Source organism: Arvicanthis niloticus, chromosome Y, assembly GCF_011762505.2.
Source record: "Arvicanthis niloticus isolate mArvNil1 chromosome Y, mArvNil1.pat.X, whole genome shotgun sequence".
NCBI lineage: Eukaryota > Metazoa > Chordata > Mammalia > Rodentia > Muridae > Arvicanthis > Arvicanthis niloticus.
Window position 1 is genome coordinate 13,211,113 of NC_133431.1, and position 19,691 is coordinate 13,230,803.

A 19,691-nucleotide genomic window follows, 5' to 3' on the forward strand; every position below is an offset into this window, starting at 1 on the left:
AAAGGTACCCAAGGTCTGGACCCTATTCTAGTTTATAAAGCAAGATGGATGATTCATTTTGACAAAATAGTGTGAGGTGATAAGAGATGACAACATTCAGCTAAGAGCAGTATTGATTTAAACTTATGGATTGTTTTCTGGAAGTTTCCATGTAGCATTGTTGGATTAGAGCTCACACACACACACACACACAGACACACACAATTTTCTGAAGTGAACTATAGTTGCAAGTAACTGAAACCATGGATAAGTGTACTAAATATTACTCCTAATATGCCTTACAATTTCTGATTCTGGTTCAATTGGTAACCAAACTAAACTCTGCTTCTCTGCAAGAGCAGCAAGTACTCTTAACAATTGTGCCATCTCTTTAGCCCCAGCTTATTCTGAAAGTAGAACTTAAAAGATCTCTTGCCCTTTTCCCCTAAATAACAAATAAAATACCTCAAGTGTTAGACACTCCACAGGTTACCTCACCACGCAATACTAAGATTGTCTAAGTGAAATTGCCCTTTACTGGTTAACTGATTGCTAATTCTATTTAGATGGCTTTTTTCTGCAGGTACCCTTGCATGCCAGTAGAGGGCATCAGATTTATTTGTCATGAGCCACCATGTCTTTGCTGGGACTTGAACACTGGTTTTCTGAATGAGCAGATGGTCTATAACTGCTGAGCCATCTCACCAGTGTCTGTTTACTGGTTAACTGTCCAAAAAGCAAGGACTTAAAAATTGGAACAACTAGTTAATCAAAAAATAATGGAACAAGTGACATGGCAAGACCACATTTTTGTGAGGAATGAGTTGCAGAGTGCTTTGCACATGATCCTGAATCATTTAGGTTTGGGCTCCTCTGGAATGTTTGACTATTTTTATGTTATGTATCCTTGACAACCTCTCACCACCCTTCTCACTCCCCTGGTTTGTGGTTTTCCCTTTTTAAAAAGCCCCTCAGCTTGCTGGTCTTTTGTCAAATTCTACTCCTGTATGAGTGAGCAGTTTGACTGTTGGTTGCCAACTCTCCTCTCTAATAAACCTCTGCTGCTGGCATCCATGTACCGTGTCTTGAGACTTTGTGGTTGGCCGAAACTTCGTGAGACTGGAGTAAGGGTCTCCCGTGTTTGGGGGTCTTCATTCCTAACGATAATCTCTGTTATTCATGTTTTATTCCTCAAAATATAATGCATGTTCCTAACCACAAAAGAACAAATGGCTATGATTGTGTTGACCATACAACCTACATTCTCTATCATTTGACATAGAGTAACTATAGAAAAAAAAAACATGATTGGGAAAAATGTAACTGTAATTTGGCACAGGACTCTGTGGTTTTGACTTTTGGATGCTATATAACTTTCTGGTTCAGGGTGGGGCTGAGGCTGGGGTATTGCATCTAAGCTTCTGAGTGTAATTTTGTGGCCCTGATTTATCAGTAGTGACTTGATTACAACAAATTCTTATCATTTGCCATGTGCTGTGTTTGAGTTGTGTTGGATCTCAGTGGACCCCATGATGTAAAGGCTTTAGCACAGTATGTAAGCACTGTCCAGTATGAATAGTTTCATGATGATGAAGACAACAGAGGTGTGCAAAGGCCTCATTATACTAAACATGTTCATTAGGACTCTGTGGGTGTGTCCTGAGCCACAGAGGGCATGTTTAAGTCTCAGGGGGGCATGTCCAGAGTAACAGAGGGTGTGCTTAAGACTCAGGGGGCATGTCAAGAGTCACAGGGGGTGTGATTAAGACTCAGGGAGTGTGTCAAGAATCACAGGGGGTGTCCTGAGTCACAGGGGGCGTGTTTAAGACTCAGGGGGTGTGTCTTGAGTCAAGGGGGCATGTTTAGACTCTAGCATGTATTCTTTCATGATAATGAGGACTAGAGAATTGTGCAAAGGCTTGACTGTATTAAATACACTCACAGGGTTTCTGTCTTAGTGTTTCCATTGTTATGAAGAGAAATCATGAACAAGGCAATTCCTATAAAAGCAACAGTTTAATTGGGACTGGCTTACAGTTTCAGAGATTTAGTCCTTTTTCATCACAGCAGGAAGCATGGCAGGTATGCAAGAAAACATGATGCCGGTGAAGAAGCTGAGAGTTCTGCATCTTGATCCAAAGGCAGCCAGGAAGAGACTATCTGCCAGGGAGCTAGTAGAAGGGTCCATTCTGCACTGGGTGGAACTTCAAAGACCACACCCACAGTGATGCACTTCCTCCAACAAGGCCACATCTCATAATAACTTCCTCACATGAGCCAAGTATACTTATACTACCACATTCCACTGCCTGGCCCCCATATGATTGTGCAAACACATGAGTGTATGGAGATCATATTTTAAAAAAGCATAATACAAAATATGTGAGGTTCAAATTTAAAAGTCCCCATCTATAGAAGTCTTAAAAATGTTAAAAGTCCAATGTTCAAAGTCTCTTCTGAGATCATTCCAATCATGTAACTGTAATTCCTTATACTTTAAAAAAAATAGCACATCATATCCATTCAAATTCACAGGATATAGTCACCATTCCTAATCACCATTGTGAGGAAATACTGGGCCAAAAGAAGACCAAAAGCTAGCAAGGAAATCTACAAACTCTGTGTCTCCATGTCTGATGTCAAAGCGTTCTTCAGATCTCCAACTCCTTCCTGCTTGGCTCACTGTAGCACAATCTTTTACTTTGGCTGATTTTATTTCCTTAAAGGAGTTTTCCTGAGAAGGTATCCCACAGCTCTGGAATCTAAAACTCTTGGGGTCTCCAAAGTAACTTCAAAATTACAGCTTCTTGTTCCAGTATCTGGGATCCACAGATGATCTTCTGCGCTCCATTAAAGAAGCTGGGTCTCTCTCCAGCCCTTCCCTCTATAGGACACTAGGTTCTGCTTGACTCCACTCAACTGCTGCTGCTATTTCTGCTCATCCCACGGGACTGACATCTTCAACATGCTGGGTTCTTCTCTGACAAACAGTCTTCACAGCATTCCTTTCATGTTCCCTTCATGCTGCCAAGCCTTAGCTGCACTGCATGACACATTGATACCTTAAAACCAGTGCCACCTGGGTGAGTCTTACCCAGGACTGAGTCAAGCTAAACCACAAGGGACAACCTTGGCTACCTCTGGAATATAGCTTCTTTCTCCTCTCAGAAAACACTTACCAGAAGGTTTCACCTCAGTGATGCTGGTTTCTTCTTTGTCACCACTAATTTTTTAACTATAGCCAACCAGCATGAATTGTCTCAGTCGTCCCTTCTCTTCTTGCCTCTAAAGTCAGAGCCACAAAAACAAAGCTGCTGAGTTCCTCTGCTTGTTTTTGCCAGAACATGGCCTCTTCTAGTACATCATCACCACCTTTCTATTTTTCAACAATGTTACTGCCTAAGCTCGGCTGTCCTTGAACTTGCTCTGTAGATGAAAGTTGAACTGAGATCTGCATGGCTTTGTCTCCTGAATGTTGGGTAATACATATTTAACGCTTTCCCTGTACCTAAGCTTTTCATCACCTAAAGCTTGTTCTTTACCAGGATGACTTGAATCAGAGATCTGCTTGATGTTCATCTCCTAGGATTTAAGGTGTGTATCACCATGTCTGGACCTAAGTATATCCTATATCCTTTTAGATTTTAAATTGAAAACCCACTATAGTAATCACAATCTGTCCATTGTCAATTTGACACATAATTGTATCTTCTTATGTCCACATAAAAACAATAACCAGTTAATAATAATGCCTAACATTATACAGTTCTCATCCATACAACTTCACATCCATATGTTTAGGTGGATGGAATCTTGCCATAATATCACCATTTCTTTAATAACGTTGTGGGTCTGTGATCACAAGATTTAGCTTCATTCAACTTCCTTGTGAGGTTTTCTCTTTGAACCTAAGATTTTATATTTTTCTTTCCTAAGATTACTAAGTGTGATCAAAACAATCACCATGAGAGTAAACAGAGGCTAAAGGCTGTACTTGGCTTTCCTGAGACTTCCTTTGTCAATGCAATTAACAAAATAAACCTCTTTACCTTCAGATGGGAGTAAAAACAGCAACTTTCTTCAACAAAGCATTATAAAAACTATATACAAAGTTCAAACCACCCTTAGTACATATGTATTCTACTAGCATGGCCCCTGAAGTTCCACTTAATGCATGTACAAACCCAACATCAAACCCACATTGCTTCACACAAAAGCCTGGTCAGGCCTCCCAATAAGAATACTTAAGTCTGGGGTACCAACTTCTGCCTTAGATAAAATTTCCATTGCTAAGAAGAGACACTGTGACCAAGGCAACTCTGTTAAAGGCAAATAGTTAACTCGGTCTGTCTTACACTTTCAAGTGTTTAGTTCATGATCAACATAGCAGGAAGAATGAAAACATACAGGCAGCCGTGATGCTTGAGAAGGAGCTGAGAGTTCTGCATTTTCTTGAGAAGGTAGTCAGGAAGAGACTGTCTTCTAGCCAGGTGATAGGAGAGTCTGTTTTTTATAAGCCAGAGCTCCAAGACCACCACCCTAGGAGTTCACTTCCTTCAAAACAGTAATATCTATTCCCACAAGGCCAAACATATTAATATTGACATTTCTTAGGGCCAAGTATATTCAAATCATCACAGTTCATTTCTACTATGAATTCTTCCATGCATTTATATATGATTAGGACATGCAGATGCTTTACCACATAGATTACTTTCAGAAGGTTTCTCTCTAGTACGTGTTGATTTTTGCATTCAGAGAATACTGTGGCATGTAAATGATTTTCCAACTTGAGTACATTCACAAGATTTCTGTCCAATTTGTGGTCTTTTATGTCTTTGGAGACTAGTGATAGGCATAGGCTTCTCCACATGTTACATTCATAAGGTTTCTCTAAAAAGTGTGTTACTTGAAGTGTTTGGAGAGCACATTGTCATGCAAAGACTTTACCTCTTTCATGGCATTCATGCAGTTTCTCTTCAGTATGTGTTCTTTTATGGATCGGGCACTGCCTGTGACATGCAAGGGCTTAGCACCTTGATGACACTGAGTCACTTTCTTGAATGTGTTCCATTATGTAGTCGCAGATAAAAGTGAATTGTCAGTTTTTCCACAGTGATTACATTAATGAGGATTCTCTCCAGTGTGATTTCTTTGTGTATGTGTAAAGAACTATGACAGGCAAAGGCTTAACCACATTGTAAATATTCAACCAGGTTTTCCTCTGGTATGTGATCTCTCCTGTCACTGCAGATGACTGTGACTTGCAAATGCTTTACAACACTGATTACATTCATGAGGCTTCTCTCCTGTTCTTGTTCTTTTATAATAATGGAGATGCTCATGTTGTGAAAAGTCTTTACCACGTTGATCACATTCATGAAGTTTCTTGCAATGTGGGATCTTTTATGTTTCTGAGTCTAGTGGGACATGCAAAGACTTTAGCACAATGATTACATTCATAGTTCTGTCCAATATGGGTTCTTTTATGTTTTTTTAGGAAAACTCTTTATGGAAAGGCTTTTACCACAATGATCACATTCATAGGTTTCTTTCCAATATGGGTTCTTTTATGGTTTTGGAGACAAAAACTTTGTGAAAAGGCTTTAAATATATTAATTACATTCACACAGTATCGCTCCAGTATGTGATCATTTATTTCTTTGGAACGTTTTTACTTATGTTTTTTTCCACATTGATTATATAATTAAGGTTTCTCTCTGGCATGTGATCTTTTATGTATTTGGAGATTACTGTGACATGAAAAGGTTTTGCCACATTGATTACATTCATATGGTTTCTCTCCAGTATGTGTCCTTTTATGGATTTGGAGATGATTTTGTTGTGTAAAGACTTTACCACATTGATTACATTCATAAGGTTTCTCTTCAGTATGTGTTCTTTTATGAGATCGGAGATGACTGGGCCTTGCAAATGCTTTACCACATTGATTACATTCATAAGGTTTCTCTCCAGTATGTGTTCTTTTATGTCTTTGGAGACTACTGTGATCTGAAAAGGCTTTACCACATTGATTACATTCATGAGGTTTCTCTCCAGTATGTGTTCTTTTATGTATTTGGAGATTACTTTGTTGTGTAAAGCCTTTACCACATTGATTACATTCATAAGGTTTCTCTCCTGTATGTGTTCTTTTATGTATTTGGAGACTACTGTGATGTGAAAAGGCTTTACCACATTGATTACATTCATAAGGTTTCTCTCCAGTATGTGTTCTTTTATGATATTGGAGATCACTGTGCCATGAAAAGGCTTTGCCACATTGATTACATTCATATGGTTTCTCTCCAGTATGTGTTCTTTTATGTCTTTGGAGACTACTGTGATCTGAAAAGGCTTTACCACATTGATTACATTCATAAGGTTTCTCTCCAGTATGTGTTCTTTTATGATATCGGAGACCACTGTGACATGAAAAGGCTTTACCACATTGATTACATTCATGAGGTTTCTCTCCAGTATGTGTTCTTTTATGTCTTTGGAGACTACTGTGATCTGAAAAGGCTTTACCACATTGATTACATTCATGAGGTTTCTCTCCAGTATGTGTTCTTTTATGAGATCGAAGATGACTGGGCCTTGCAAATGCTTTACCACATTGATTACATTCATAAGGTTTCTCTCCAGTATGTGTTCTTTTATGTCTTTGGAGACTACTGTGATCTGAAAAGGCTTTACCACATTGATTACATTCATGAGGTTTCTCTCCAGTATGTGTTCTCTTATGTTTTTTGAGACTACTGTGATCTGAAAAGGCTTTACCACATTGATTACATTCATGAGGTTTCTCTCCAGTATGTGTTCTTTTATGTATTTGGAGATTACTTTGTTGTGTAAAGCCTTTACCACATTGATTACATTCATAAGGTTTCTCTCCTGTATGTGTTCTTTTATGTATTTGGAGATGACTGTGACATGAAAAGGCTTTACCACATTGATTACATTCATAAGGTTTCTCTCCAGTATGTGTTCTTTTATGATATTGGAGATCACTGTGCCATGAAAAGGCTTTGCCACATTGATTACATTCATATGGTTTCTCTCCAGTATGTGTTCTTTTATGTCTTTGAAGACTACTGTGATGTGAAAAGGATTTACCACATTGATTACATTCATAAGGTTTCTCTCCAGTATGTGTTCTTTTATGAGATCGGAGACCACTGTGACATGAAAAGGCTTTACCACATTGATTACATTCATGAGGTTTCTCTCCAGTATGTGTTCTTTTATGTTTTCGGAGATTACTTTGTTGTGTAAAGCCTTTACCACATTGATTACATTCATAATGTTTCTCTCCAGTATGTGTAATTTTATGAGAATGGAGATGACTTTGACATGAAAAGGTTTTACCACATTGATTAAATTCATGTGGTTTCTCTCCAGTATGACTTCTTTCATGCCTGCAACAATAATGGGCACATGTGAAAACTTTACCACATTCATAGCCTGATCAATCATTTTACAAATATGTATAAATTTTACAGTTGGTCTAATAAAAAGAACACTGAGATCTTAAGGTTTTATCACTTTAATGTTCATGGTTGTACTTGCTCACTGTGTGTTGCTTTAGGTCTTTGAAAATACCTGTGATGGTAAGACAATTTATTACATGGCTCACATTTACAGAATCCTTTTTCTATATGAGATTTCTATATAATGTTTTTAACATGTCCTAAGAAATATGGGATAACTCAGAGCATTAAAACACCCACTGAATTCTTAGTTTTTCCTGTAGTGTGCATCACACAACAGCAGCACTGTGAACCAGGATGAACAAAATAATTTACAAACTTCTAGTACCCATAGAGATTTTCTGCAGTGTGACTTTGGAGATGTTCCCAGTAATGTCACAAAATCAATCAACTGCAAACACCTATCATATTCAGAAAGTCTACCAAAGGCAGAATACTACATGTCTTGTCATTGTTCTGAAGTAGATAGAGGTATATTGTTTCTTTTAGTATCTCTATGCTCACATGGTTTCATCCATGCTGACAATTGATACACCCATTAAAAAAGAGTAACAAATGAAAGGTTTCCACATTGAATTCACATGCATTGATTTTTTGTTCACTGCAGACATGATTAATGTTTCTCCACAACAACATTCTTGACTCTCATAAACTGACAAAACACTAAACTTAACAATTTCACTGCACGTATATGAGTATCACCAACTTTATCATGGACTATTTGCTTATTAGAAGGTTATGGATACATGTTTATCACTATTCAATGTGCAACATCTAAATATTATGAGACTATACAAATTGGTAGTTCCACAACATAGCTCTAATGGAGATACAAATCAAATAAACTGATCGCTTAAGGCATTTTTTCTTTCTCTTCTTTCTTACAGAATTGCCTTACAAACACCAATCACATAACTGACATTGAGGTACATAAAAGGACTGATATTTTACACACTTGCTTTCCATTAGAGCTTCCAGATCATATTAAACTTTCCTCACAGGCATATTTGTATCAGCTTAAACATTAAAATTACCTTTCATGACTTCTAGAAGTTTGATATTGTTCTTCAGTATGACGCCCTTCCAAATTATAGCCTAAAATACGGTACCAGAAAATGAAAGATATGGGATTGGAATTAGGCAATATTCAAGTTATTCTGAATTTTCACGGCAATGAACCTGATTTATTCAACTCAATATTACTTGTTCTCTATTGAAATAACATATGATCATCAGTAACCCAAAAACATTTTTCCCTTATATTGAGAAGCAAAAATAAATTCACAGTCTTACCTATAGCAGTGAGGTTCCAGTAGGTCTCAAGCATCATGTCTTTGTAGAGATTCTTCTGGGAAGGATCCAGCAAATTCCACTCTTCTGCAGTGAAGTTCACATGCACGTCTTTGTAAGTCACTGCTTCCTAAAATATCCCATACATGTGAACAACACAAAGCCTGATACTGACATCACTACAAAGTAAAGGTATGCTTCCTATAAAATATAATCTTATAATTCACATGATTTATCAACTTATTTGCTGACACATGAATTATAATATGATCACCATGTCAGTTTAGAAGAAACTTGAAATGTTGACACTTGAACCCTTCACACAGGGTTCATCTGTGTCATTCCTGATCCCTTTGAATAGATTATAGCCTTGCAACACAAATGGCAATTGAGAGGGATATGCAGGGGGAAACAGATCAACTGTACTGAGCACACATCTGAAAAGCTGGATGAAAAAGTACTAACTACAAAGGTGATGGGCAAGCTGCTTGTATTTGCTCATGTATTTAATTGCAGAGGGACAGGCAGGTGTATGTTACTGAGTTGAATGTAGCACGATACATGCAATGAGTTTTAGGACATCAAAAGTCACATGTTAAGAACCTTACTGTGCTACAAAAATAAATCAGGAAACAAAAAATGATAGAATGAACTCACAGATTTTTACTGAACTTTCTGCAAAGCATTATACATTCAGTGCCGTCCTGTATTCGTCTTGCATAAACATGAAGTGAACCAGTTTAAACAGCAACATTAATAAATCTTAATAAAAGGGAATGCATGTTTAAACAGTTAAAAATGCACAGATGAAATTATTAGTAATGAATATGTTGATCAGAAATAAAGATTGTATTTCAGGAGTTCAACTACTGAGTATTTCAGCTCAGTAGTTGAGACATCTTGCTGGTCTTCCACATAATAGTGGACAATTTCTAGCATACACATGTGGACCAACACCTGTCCATTTCTTCAAGATCAGGAGTTCTGAGGCCATTTTCTGACAACAGTAAAGATGAGTCATACATGATATTCATATTCATGCACACAGTTGTGGGGAGCCGATAGAAGGCGGCTATCATCCTCACAACCATCTTGAGCCATATACCCTGAAAAGAAACTTGATCACATCAGCCTACAACAGCTGACCACACTCTGACAACATCAAGTTTTAGGTACCCAGGATCTTCACATTGGTGTGTGAGACTTAAAGCTGTGATTTAGAGCCAAGACTTAAGGGTGTGACTTAGAGATCAGATTTAGAGACAAGACCTAAGGGCATGACTTAAAGGCATGACATAGAGGTGAGGCTTAGAAGTGAGACATATAAAAGGTGAGAGGCAGACAAAAAAGAGTAACAGAAAATCAGACACTTCAGAGAGAACAACTTGGAGTTGATTATTAGGCATTAGGCACTTAGCACTTAGAGAATGAACTTGGAACTTGGAGGCACTAGGATCTGGGAACTAGGGACTAGGAACTCAAGACTTGGAAATTGGACTAGGAAGAGAGACTGAAAAATAAACAGGATTGAATCACACTCTGGTCTCCATTCTTCAAGTTTGTCCTCATTCTCTTGCTTGCTGAACCCCGACCCGGAAACTGGAGCAGCTTGGGGCAGTGTGGGCTCTAATAGTTTAGCCCCCAAGGTTTTTGGCAGTGCGGGTTTCAACATTGACAGAGTGGTCCGTGACATTTTGGCCCCCAAACGTAGGGCAGCTTGGGGCACAACACACAGGCATGATACATTATTTATTCAAAAATTTCACAACAAACATAAGAGTTAGGCAGAAAATCACAAACCTGCAATTCAATGAATCTGAAGCATCAGGTAATATTGATGACATGGGCATAAGCCATCCGGAGAAACAGAATATAAACTATATATTTGGCCAAATTTCAAAATTAAAGATATGGATGAAGAGCAGCACAGAAGCATGTGCTTATTGAACAAAAACATGTCAGGGGGCTTATGTGGAATTGCTTCACAGAAAAATTTAGTCTAGAAAACCAAACACAGAATGAATAAAGTTAAAAATATAAATCCATCAGGTTTGCCAACTAGCATAGCATTGAATCGCAAATGTTTATACTGTACCTTATGTGAATTACAGACTGAGACCAAATGGGGAATGTATGGGAGTATGAGAAGAAAGCTGATCAAATTCAACCACAACACAGTAGACATACAGAACAAAATCTGTCCTGTCTAAAAGAAATGCAGGGGTAAAGCTGGAGCAGAGACTGAGGGAATGGCCAATGAAAACTTGCCCAGCTGGAGACCATCCTTATAGACAAACACCAATCCATGACATTATTAGGGATACTCTGTGATGCTCCCACACAGGAGCCTTGCATCATTATCCATTAAGAGGCTCCACCAAGCAGCTGACTTGAAACAGATGCAGAGAACCACAGTCAAACATTGAATGGCCCTTGGGGACTGTTATGTTAGTTGGGGGAAGGATTGATGTCCTGAAGAGGATAGGAATCCATGAGAAGGTCAACAGAATCAACTAACCTGGACCCTTGGGGACACAGAGAGCCTAATCTACAAACAAAATAATACACACAGTCTAGACTAAGGCCCCAGAACATATGTAGCAAATGTGTAGCTCAGTCTTCATGAGGGTCCCCCAACAACTGTAGCAGGGGCTGTCCCTAAACCTGCTGTCTATCTGTGGAATCTGCTCCCTGAACTGGGCTGCCATGTCTGGCTTCAATGGAAAGGATAAACTTAACCCAGCAGAGACTTGATGCACCGCTGTGTGGAGATACCCAGGGGTCCACACCTTCTCAAAGGAAAAACAGAGGATATTGGATAGAGGGACTCTGTGCAGGCGGTGGAACTAGAGTAGGGAATCCACTAGGTTCATAGCCATTTTATTTATAACAGCTTGAAACTGGAAAAATCCCAGATGTCACTCAACCAAAATATGAATATAGAAAATGTGGTTCGTTTACAAAAGGAAAAACTATTCAGCTATAAAATACAAGGACATCATGAATTTTGAAGGCAAATGGATACAACTAAAAACTATTATCCTGAGTGAGGTAACCCAGATCTAAAAGCACATGCATGTATGTACTCACTTACAAGTGAATAATAATCATAAAATACAGGAAACCCACACTACACTCCATAGACACAAAGAAACTACACGAGAAGGAAGGCCCAAATGAGCATGGTTGAATCTCACTCAGAATGGGGAGTAAAGCAATCATAGGAGGCAGATGGAAGAGAGAGAACTGCATGGGAGAACAGATAAGAAAGGGGAAATCGGGGAGAACCAGCAACAGGTGTTTCGAGAGACAAAAGAGGGCCAGAGTGGGAATATGAATCAAAATCTGCAGCTGCCTGAGTGGAGGGGGTACATTTAGGATGTGCCAGAGACCATAAATATGTACCAAGGAGTCTAAGGTTGATCTTAGCTGAGATGCATAACAGTGAGATATGGACTCTGAAGAGGCCACACCCTGCATCAGGCAGGACTCTTAATGGAGAGTTAAAAACCCAACCAGTCCAAAAATCTTTCTACCCAAAATTTGTCCTGTCCACAAGAATACAATCTACAACAAAGATTCTGCACAGCAGCAAAATAACGTTGTTGCTGTTGTTCTAACTTGCTACTCCACTGCTGTGATTGAATCCTCTAAGCAAAAGCATCTCAGGTAATAACTGGTTGTGGTACATGGTTCTGTCAGATCACAGTCTATCATTTTGGGAGCTTAGATTAGAAACTGAAAGCAAAAAGCATGGACAATTAACTCAGCCATTCTGGATATCTGACGGGGCTGATAACTTATAGACTCATAGCCAATCCTGGCTATTTACCTTGAAAGAAAAGTTTTGAGTGGATGGCTTTCAGCTGATATTCATTCTAAAGCCAAGGAAAAATCTAGGTTCAGAACTAAGAGTTTTAGTTTGGATAGATGAGAGAGGTTCTGGTTAGTCAACAAAATGATGGACTGGGTATTAGGACTATCTTGTAACTCACTGGTACAAATTGGCATAATTATGCTCTAATTGTATTTTGAGAGAGAAGTTTTATTTTAACAGGAAGGGTCATATGTAAAAGGAACTTAGGTGGGAAGGAGTACTGAGAGGAAGAGAAGGAGTAAGGAGAGGAGGAGAAGTAGGAAAGGAGAAGCTAGGTGATGAGAGAGAGAAAGAGAGAAAAAGGAGGGGACATGGAGACAAATGTTCACGTGTCTCCACCAGTCAAAGATAGTTTATATATCTAGGTTGGGTATTGGGTTACACTTCTGATTCAGCATTAATAAACTTATAATGCCGTTAATTAATATTTTTTTTAAAAAGTGTATAAAAGCAAAAAGAAAAAAAGGGCATGGGATAGGGGTTTTCATGGGGGTGGGGGGTGGGGAAAGGGGATGGCATCTGAAATGTAAATAAAATATACAATACAAAAAGCATGGACAAACACTGTCTCCTGGCTTGCTCTCTTGCTTGGTTACAGTCTCATGCTCAGCCTGCTCTCTCATCCAGCCCAGGACCACTTGCTTAGGGATATTGCCACCCTCAGTGGAAGAGCCTTCCTACTCAATCATCAACACTACCTCTCACAGACATAGCACCCAGCTATTCTGATGAGGACATGCCCTGAATTGAGGCTCCTTCAGATGACTGTATCTCTGAAATGCCGAGAACTGAAAACTACTATGACACAGACACAATAATAAATGAGGAAATTGTTACAGCACAAACCAATGATTTAACCATATCAATTATAGGAGCTCCTGTCACCCCATGAGGAACTTGGAGTTGTGGCTGAGCAAGGACAAAATAGGGAGGGCACCTGGCTCAGAGCAGGGAAGGATACACTGGAATGGGGATCTCAGAGGCTGTGCTGACCTGGGGTGAGTTTCTTTAACCCTGGGTTCCCAGGCCAGTGCTACCAAAGAGGAGGCTAAAACAGCTGGAAGGTAGACAGAAAAGCAGATTGTCTCACACAACAGAAATGACCACCAACAAAGGACAGGATCTCTGACCCAAGGAAGATATGATAAATTTGTGACAATCAATGAAGAACAACCTCCCATCTTATGACAGCTCCAAGTTCAAAATTACAGAGTCACAGATGAACTGCACAGAGGGTAGTTCAGGAGGTGGGAAATGAGGTCTTTGTCTTTCTACCCTGTAAAATAAGGTAGGCAGAGCCTGACTTTGCCCTGGATGCTGTCTTTAAGAGCTCTCTGTCATGGACTAGTCAATGGGTCCAGGTCCTGTTGTTAAGAAGGATTTAACCCAAGGTGTGGGGCTGGTAACTAAATTGATTAGGATGGAGTCTGTCTCATTTCCTCAGTGAGAGAATAACAAAGTGCCACACACAATACAGACAGCCACAAGGGGGCAGTAAAAGCTACCCAGCAGATTCTTCCACTTGGACAAAGGAGAAAATGAAGACAGGATGGCAGCTGTGAGCCCTGTAGCAGGGTTTTAAGTCTGCTCTAACCTTCCCAGAAATTAAAACCAGAGAAACACCGTTCACTATACCAGGCTCTGGAACATCTTCGAAGCACTTTGGGGCTGCGACTCTCCAGTGTATCCACTGTAGCAGGGTTCCATGTTCAATTTAGTCATCTCCCTCCACAATACTCAAGAAAAACCTGAAAACCAAGGCACACTATCTCAAATCTGGCAGATAAGCCACTGACCCAAAAAGAATGGTGGATATTAACAACTGGCCTTTCAATCCTTTAGTTGGGAGTCCTGAGGGTCTTGGGTCAATGCACTAAGATGTTATGTCCAGGTCACAGAGACCCCAAAGACCAACAAGTAGCCTATTGTAATGCAAACACATGGAGGTCTTTATCATGAGCTCTGTAATAAGGATTCTCATCAGTCAGCCTCACATGAGATCAAAACTGAGAGTCTAGAGGTGCTGAGTATTTATTGTAGTTACAGCAAGATTGGGGCATTAACATATAGGTCAGCAACTTAATATTTAAAAAGCTGCATGTCTGGCATAATCTGCAGGAACTAATCAAGGGGGCAAAATCATCTGACAAACATGATGGGTAGACTAACTTTTCCTCTGTAAGGTGTATTAATTATCTTATATGTAGCTTAACCCTGCAGTTGTACCTTGACTGTCTGTTGACAAGGGGGGATTGTCATAGGATGTTTGCTCAAGTGGACTTTGTGCACTCTCAGAAACAGAATTGATTGGGGTTTACAAACTCATCTTTGGCCTGAGGTCCTGATTATTGAAAAACGCTCCTGTTCAACCACAAGCCATGCATGGCAATAGAAAGGGTACTTTGTCCAAAGACCTGCCTCACTATCTGTTACTGCAGATCCTAATATCAGTTGCACTTACTCTTAGACAGAATACCAGTGGAAGTTGCCTCTCCCCCTGTGCATCATCTTATAGATAAGATAGACAATGCCCACCTGCCCTTCCTTTCCTGCCTCATCCTTGTGTCTCAGCCCCACTTGTGCAGACAGTCTCTGTTCAACCACATGCTTTACCTGCCAGGACACAGGTAAGCGTTCTATAGATCTACCACACTGTTTATTATCCCAGATGCAATGATCACAGTTTTCCCCTAGCACTGTACTAAACACCAGAGGCAGCTTTACCTCTGTCCTGACTATGTCTGCCTGTGGATGCTAAGATCATCTCTTCCTCCTCACCTCTTCTCCCTGCTCCCAACATTACCCAGCATTCCCTATTGAAATTTAAAAATTAAAAATTAAATTAGTTTCTTTCCTTCTTGATCATTAAACTAAATTAATTACATTAATTTTAATTTAAAAAATTAAATTAAATTGAATTAAATAGTTTTTCATCATTAAAAGATAGAATTATTTCTTCACGTATCTTTTATTTCCAGTAATGCCAACCTATGGTTAGAAAAGTATTTATATGTATTTATATATTTATATATATTATATACATTATATATTGACATACTTATATATATTATGCACATTACATATATTTACATATTAGTATATATTATGCACATACTTGAACATTCGTATCTCATCGACATATTTATATATATTACGGCACATGGATCTGAATATTTGTTTCTTATACACATATTTGAATATCTGTTTATTGTACACATTATATGTCTATAATATATATAAATATGTCTGTAATATATATAAATATGTCTAATATATATATGTCTATAATATGTATAAGTATGTCTAATGTGTATGTCTGCAGCAATATATATGTCTGTAATATATGTAAATATGTCTGCAATATATATAAATATGCCTATAATATATATGTGTCTGTAATATGTATAAATATGTCTGTAATATATATAAATATGTCTGTAATATATATAAGTATGTCTGTAATATATATAAATAGTCTGTAATATATGTAAATATGTGTGTAATATATATAAATATGTCTGGAATATATATGTAATATATGTAAATCTGTCAGTAATATATGTAAATGACTGTAATATATAAATGTCTGTCTAATATATAAATATGTCTGTAATATATAAAAATATGTCTGTAATATATATAAATATGTCTATAATATATATAAATATGTCTGTAATATATGTAAATATGTCTATAATATATATATTTCTGTAATATATAAATATATCTGTAATATATATATGTCCATAATAAATATAAATATGTCTGTAACATATATAAATGTCTGTAATATATATAAATGTCTATTATATATATATATGTCTGTAGTATATATATAAACATATATATGTCTGTAATATATATAAATATGTGTATAATAAACAAAAATTCAGATATGTGTATAAATTCGCAAGACCCCCCCTGAAATAATAACTAATTATTATTAATCAATAATTTCCAGTGCTTTCTTTGCCGCCTGCCTTGAACAACCGTGTCCGCAAGGGTCTCAGGGCCTCACCTCGTCCCTTATGGATTTGTCTCCATGTTGTGTCGGCTGGGAAATAAATCATCAGAAAATCGATAGAGATGATGAAGCCGTGTCTCCGAATTCATCAATCAGATGCATCAACTATAAAACATAAAACATAAAAATAAAATATAAAATACATCGAATATAAATTCTAAAATATAAAATTAAAAATTAAATTAAACTACAATGGAAAAAATATTAAATATAAAACATTGATAATTATAACGTAAATGTAAATGTAAATATAAAACATAAAATTCGGTAATATAAAATTTAAAGTACAAAATTCAGAAAAGTAAATTAAAATGGAAAATAATAAAAAATACAAACTAAAACATAGAATATAATATAAATATTAATATGAAATAAATAATATAAAATAAAAAATGAAATAAAACAAAATTTAAAATCTCAAATATATGTAAAATATAAAACATAAATATAAAATATGAAATAAAATAAAATATAAAATAAATCAAATAAAAAATATAAAATATGAAATAAAAATAAATAAAACAAAATATTAAATAGAAAATATGAAATTAAATGTAAATATATAAGAATTATACTTTAAAATTAAAATATATAATAAATATGAAATGTAACTTATAAACCATAAGTATAAAATATAAATATAATGAAAATAAAATAAAAAGTAAATAAAATGTAAAATACATCAAATATAAAATTAAAAAATGAAAGCAAAATAAAATAGAAAATAATATAAAATAAAAATATGAAATATAACATAAAAGTAAAATATAAAATATAAAACATAAAACATAATATACAAAGTGTAAAATAAAATTTAAATATATAATAAAATATAATATGCAAACTATATAATATATATGTAAATGTAAATAAAAAACACAATTTAAAACAAAATAAAATAGAAAATAGAAAATGAAAAACTCAAAATAAAGTAATATATAAAATAATATAAAATATAATATTAAATATAAAATACAAAATATCATAAATTATATATATTATATATATAAAATAAGAAATAAATATGAAATAAAATATGAAATAAACGAAAATTTAAAATATACAATAAAATATAAAATGTAAAATACAAAACATAAATATAAAATATTAAATAATAAATACAAAATACATCAAATATAAAATATAAAATATAAAATAAAGCAAAATATAAATTTAAATATAAAATATTAAAAAATTATATATGTAAAATATAATGTAAATGTAAACTATAAAATAAATAAATATAAATTAAAACAAAATATAAAAGAAGAAATAAATTTAATCTTTAAAATATATAATAAAATATAAAGTGTAAAATATAAAACAAGTATGAAACATACTATGAATATAAATATAAAATCAAAATCAAATATAAAATACATTAAATATAAAATATAAAACATAAAAAAAAGTAAATCGTTTTAAAACGATGTAAAATATGAAATCAAATACAAAATATAATATAAAATAAATTAAAGATTTAAAATAAAAATCTGATCAGACTTTTAATTCTACACCAGGCTGTGTAACGGAGATAAAATTGTTAAATATTATCCTACACGCGTCACATCCGGTCAGACGCTGTTTGACCAACTGTGCTTCACCGTACGTCATAATATTGATAATAATAAATATTAATTTGTGTCTATATAGCTTGTTTTATATTTTATATTTTATTTATTTGTTATATTTTATATTTTATTTTATATTTTTATTTATTTCGTTTACTTAATTTTATATTTATAGTTTATTTTATTCCATTTTCATTTACTTTACTACATTGTTATTTGTTATATTTTATATTCTTATCTTATTTAGATTTTTTCAGTATTTAATATTTTATTTTATATTTTTATTCATTTTATCTCATATTTTATACTTTGCATTTTACTTCATTATAATTTTATTTTCGTATTTCGTTGCACATTTTATATTTACATTTATATTAGGATCCCCCCAAGTTGACTCTTGATTTGCATTGACTGCTGTCGCCAATTATGGATCAGTATTGGCTATTAATTATCGATAATTGCTTATCGATTATTGATCGGTATTGATTACCCATAGGCGGTAATCGATCATTGGTTATCATGGTTACTGATCATTTTTAGCATCGATTATTCGTCATTGATTAGTACTGATTACCGATTATCACGATTACTGACCGTCATCGTCATCCCATCACCGTCATGCCCCTGCCTCTGCCGACCCAGTGCTGGAACAAAGGCCTGCGCCACGATTTATTGATTAGTTACTGTTTATTGATACCTGATTAGTATTGACAGAGCCGGGGGCCGCCGCGGGGAATCACGGGATCGATCGCAGCTGCCACCTCCGGGAGACCCCGTCGCCGGCTGTGACGTCACGGTCAGCGCGACGTCTCCCGGGTCCGCAGCGGCAGCAATCCCGGTGCGGCCGCATACAGGACGCGGTCGGGTTCGCGGGACTCAGTCGCGCTCTCTGTGACGTCAGAAGCCCGCGGTCGGCGGGCGCCGCGGGGCATCACGGGATCTAGCGACGCCGCCATTGACCTTGGGGAATCGCGCGGCCGCTGCCGTGTGCCGGAGCGTGTCCTCGTCGCCGGCTGTGACGTCACGGACTGCGCGACGATGTCGGCGGGAGCCGAGGGGAATCACGTGATCGATCGGCGCCGCCATCGCCGCCGCCCCCGCGGGGGTTTTGTTGAGACGCCGCCGTGCGCCTGAGCAGGTCCCGGTCGCCGGCTGTGACGTCACGGAGACCGCGACGGGGTCAGCGGGTGCCGCGGGGATCCCGGTACGGCCGCCGAGTGGGCGCGGTGACGTCACACGCCAGCGCCGGGAACGCGGGGTGGGGGACGCGGGTCGCAGACGCCCCCGGTTACCGGAAACAGCGTCCGGTGCGAGCCGCGTCCGCTTCCGCCCCGCAGGGTCAGAGGTGAGCAAGACCGGAAGTGCTTTAGCGGGCGCGCGGGAACTGGAAGAGGCACCGCGCTTCCGGACTGAAAGGCCTTCGCCGCTTTTCCGGAGGCGCAGCCCCGCCCTCCCCG

The 19,691-nt window shown here is 37.1% G+C and overlaps 1 protein-coding gene across 1 annotated transcript; it reads right to left on the reverse strand.

Moving 5' to 3' along the window:
• Positions 1-1,976: 1,976 nt before the first annotated feature.
• LOC143437401 (uncharacterized) lies at positions 1,977-19,673 on the reverse strand. Its single transcript, XM_076922237.1, has 6 exons — positions 18,932-19,673; positions 16,658-16,768; positions 14,275-14,387; positions 8,766-8,892; positions 8,507-8,567; positions 1,977-7,400 (listed from the first exon to the last, which is right to left on the reverse strand). Exons 3-6 carry the CDS (start codon positions 14,359-14,361, stop codon positions 5,687-5,689), a joined length of 1,989 nt encoding a protein of 662 aa, XP_076778352.1. The 5' UTR covers positions 14,362-14,387; positions 16,658-16,768; positions 18,932-19,673; the 3' UTR covers positions 1,977-5,686.
• Between the last annotated feature and the right edge of the window lie 18 nt (positions 19,674-19,691).

Coding starts and splice junctions, on each gene's coding strand:
- LOC143437401 (XM_076922237.1), bottom strand. CDS start 14,361: ATGACTAAATTGAACATGGAACCCTGCTACAGTGGATACACTGGAGAG. Junction 8,893..14,274: donor CGAAGATGTTCCAGAGCCTG/GTATAGTGAACG, acceptor GGGATATTTTAG/GAAGCAGTGACTTACAAAGA. Junction 7,401..8,506: donor ACTTCTAGAAGTCATGAAAG/GTAATTTTAATG, acceptor TTATTGTTGCAG/GCATGAAAGAAGTCATACTG.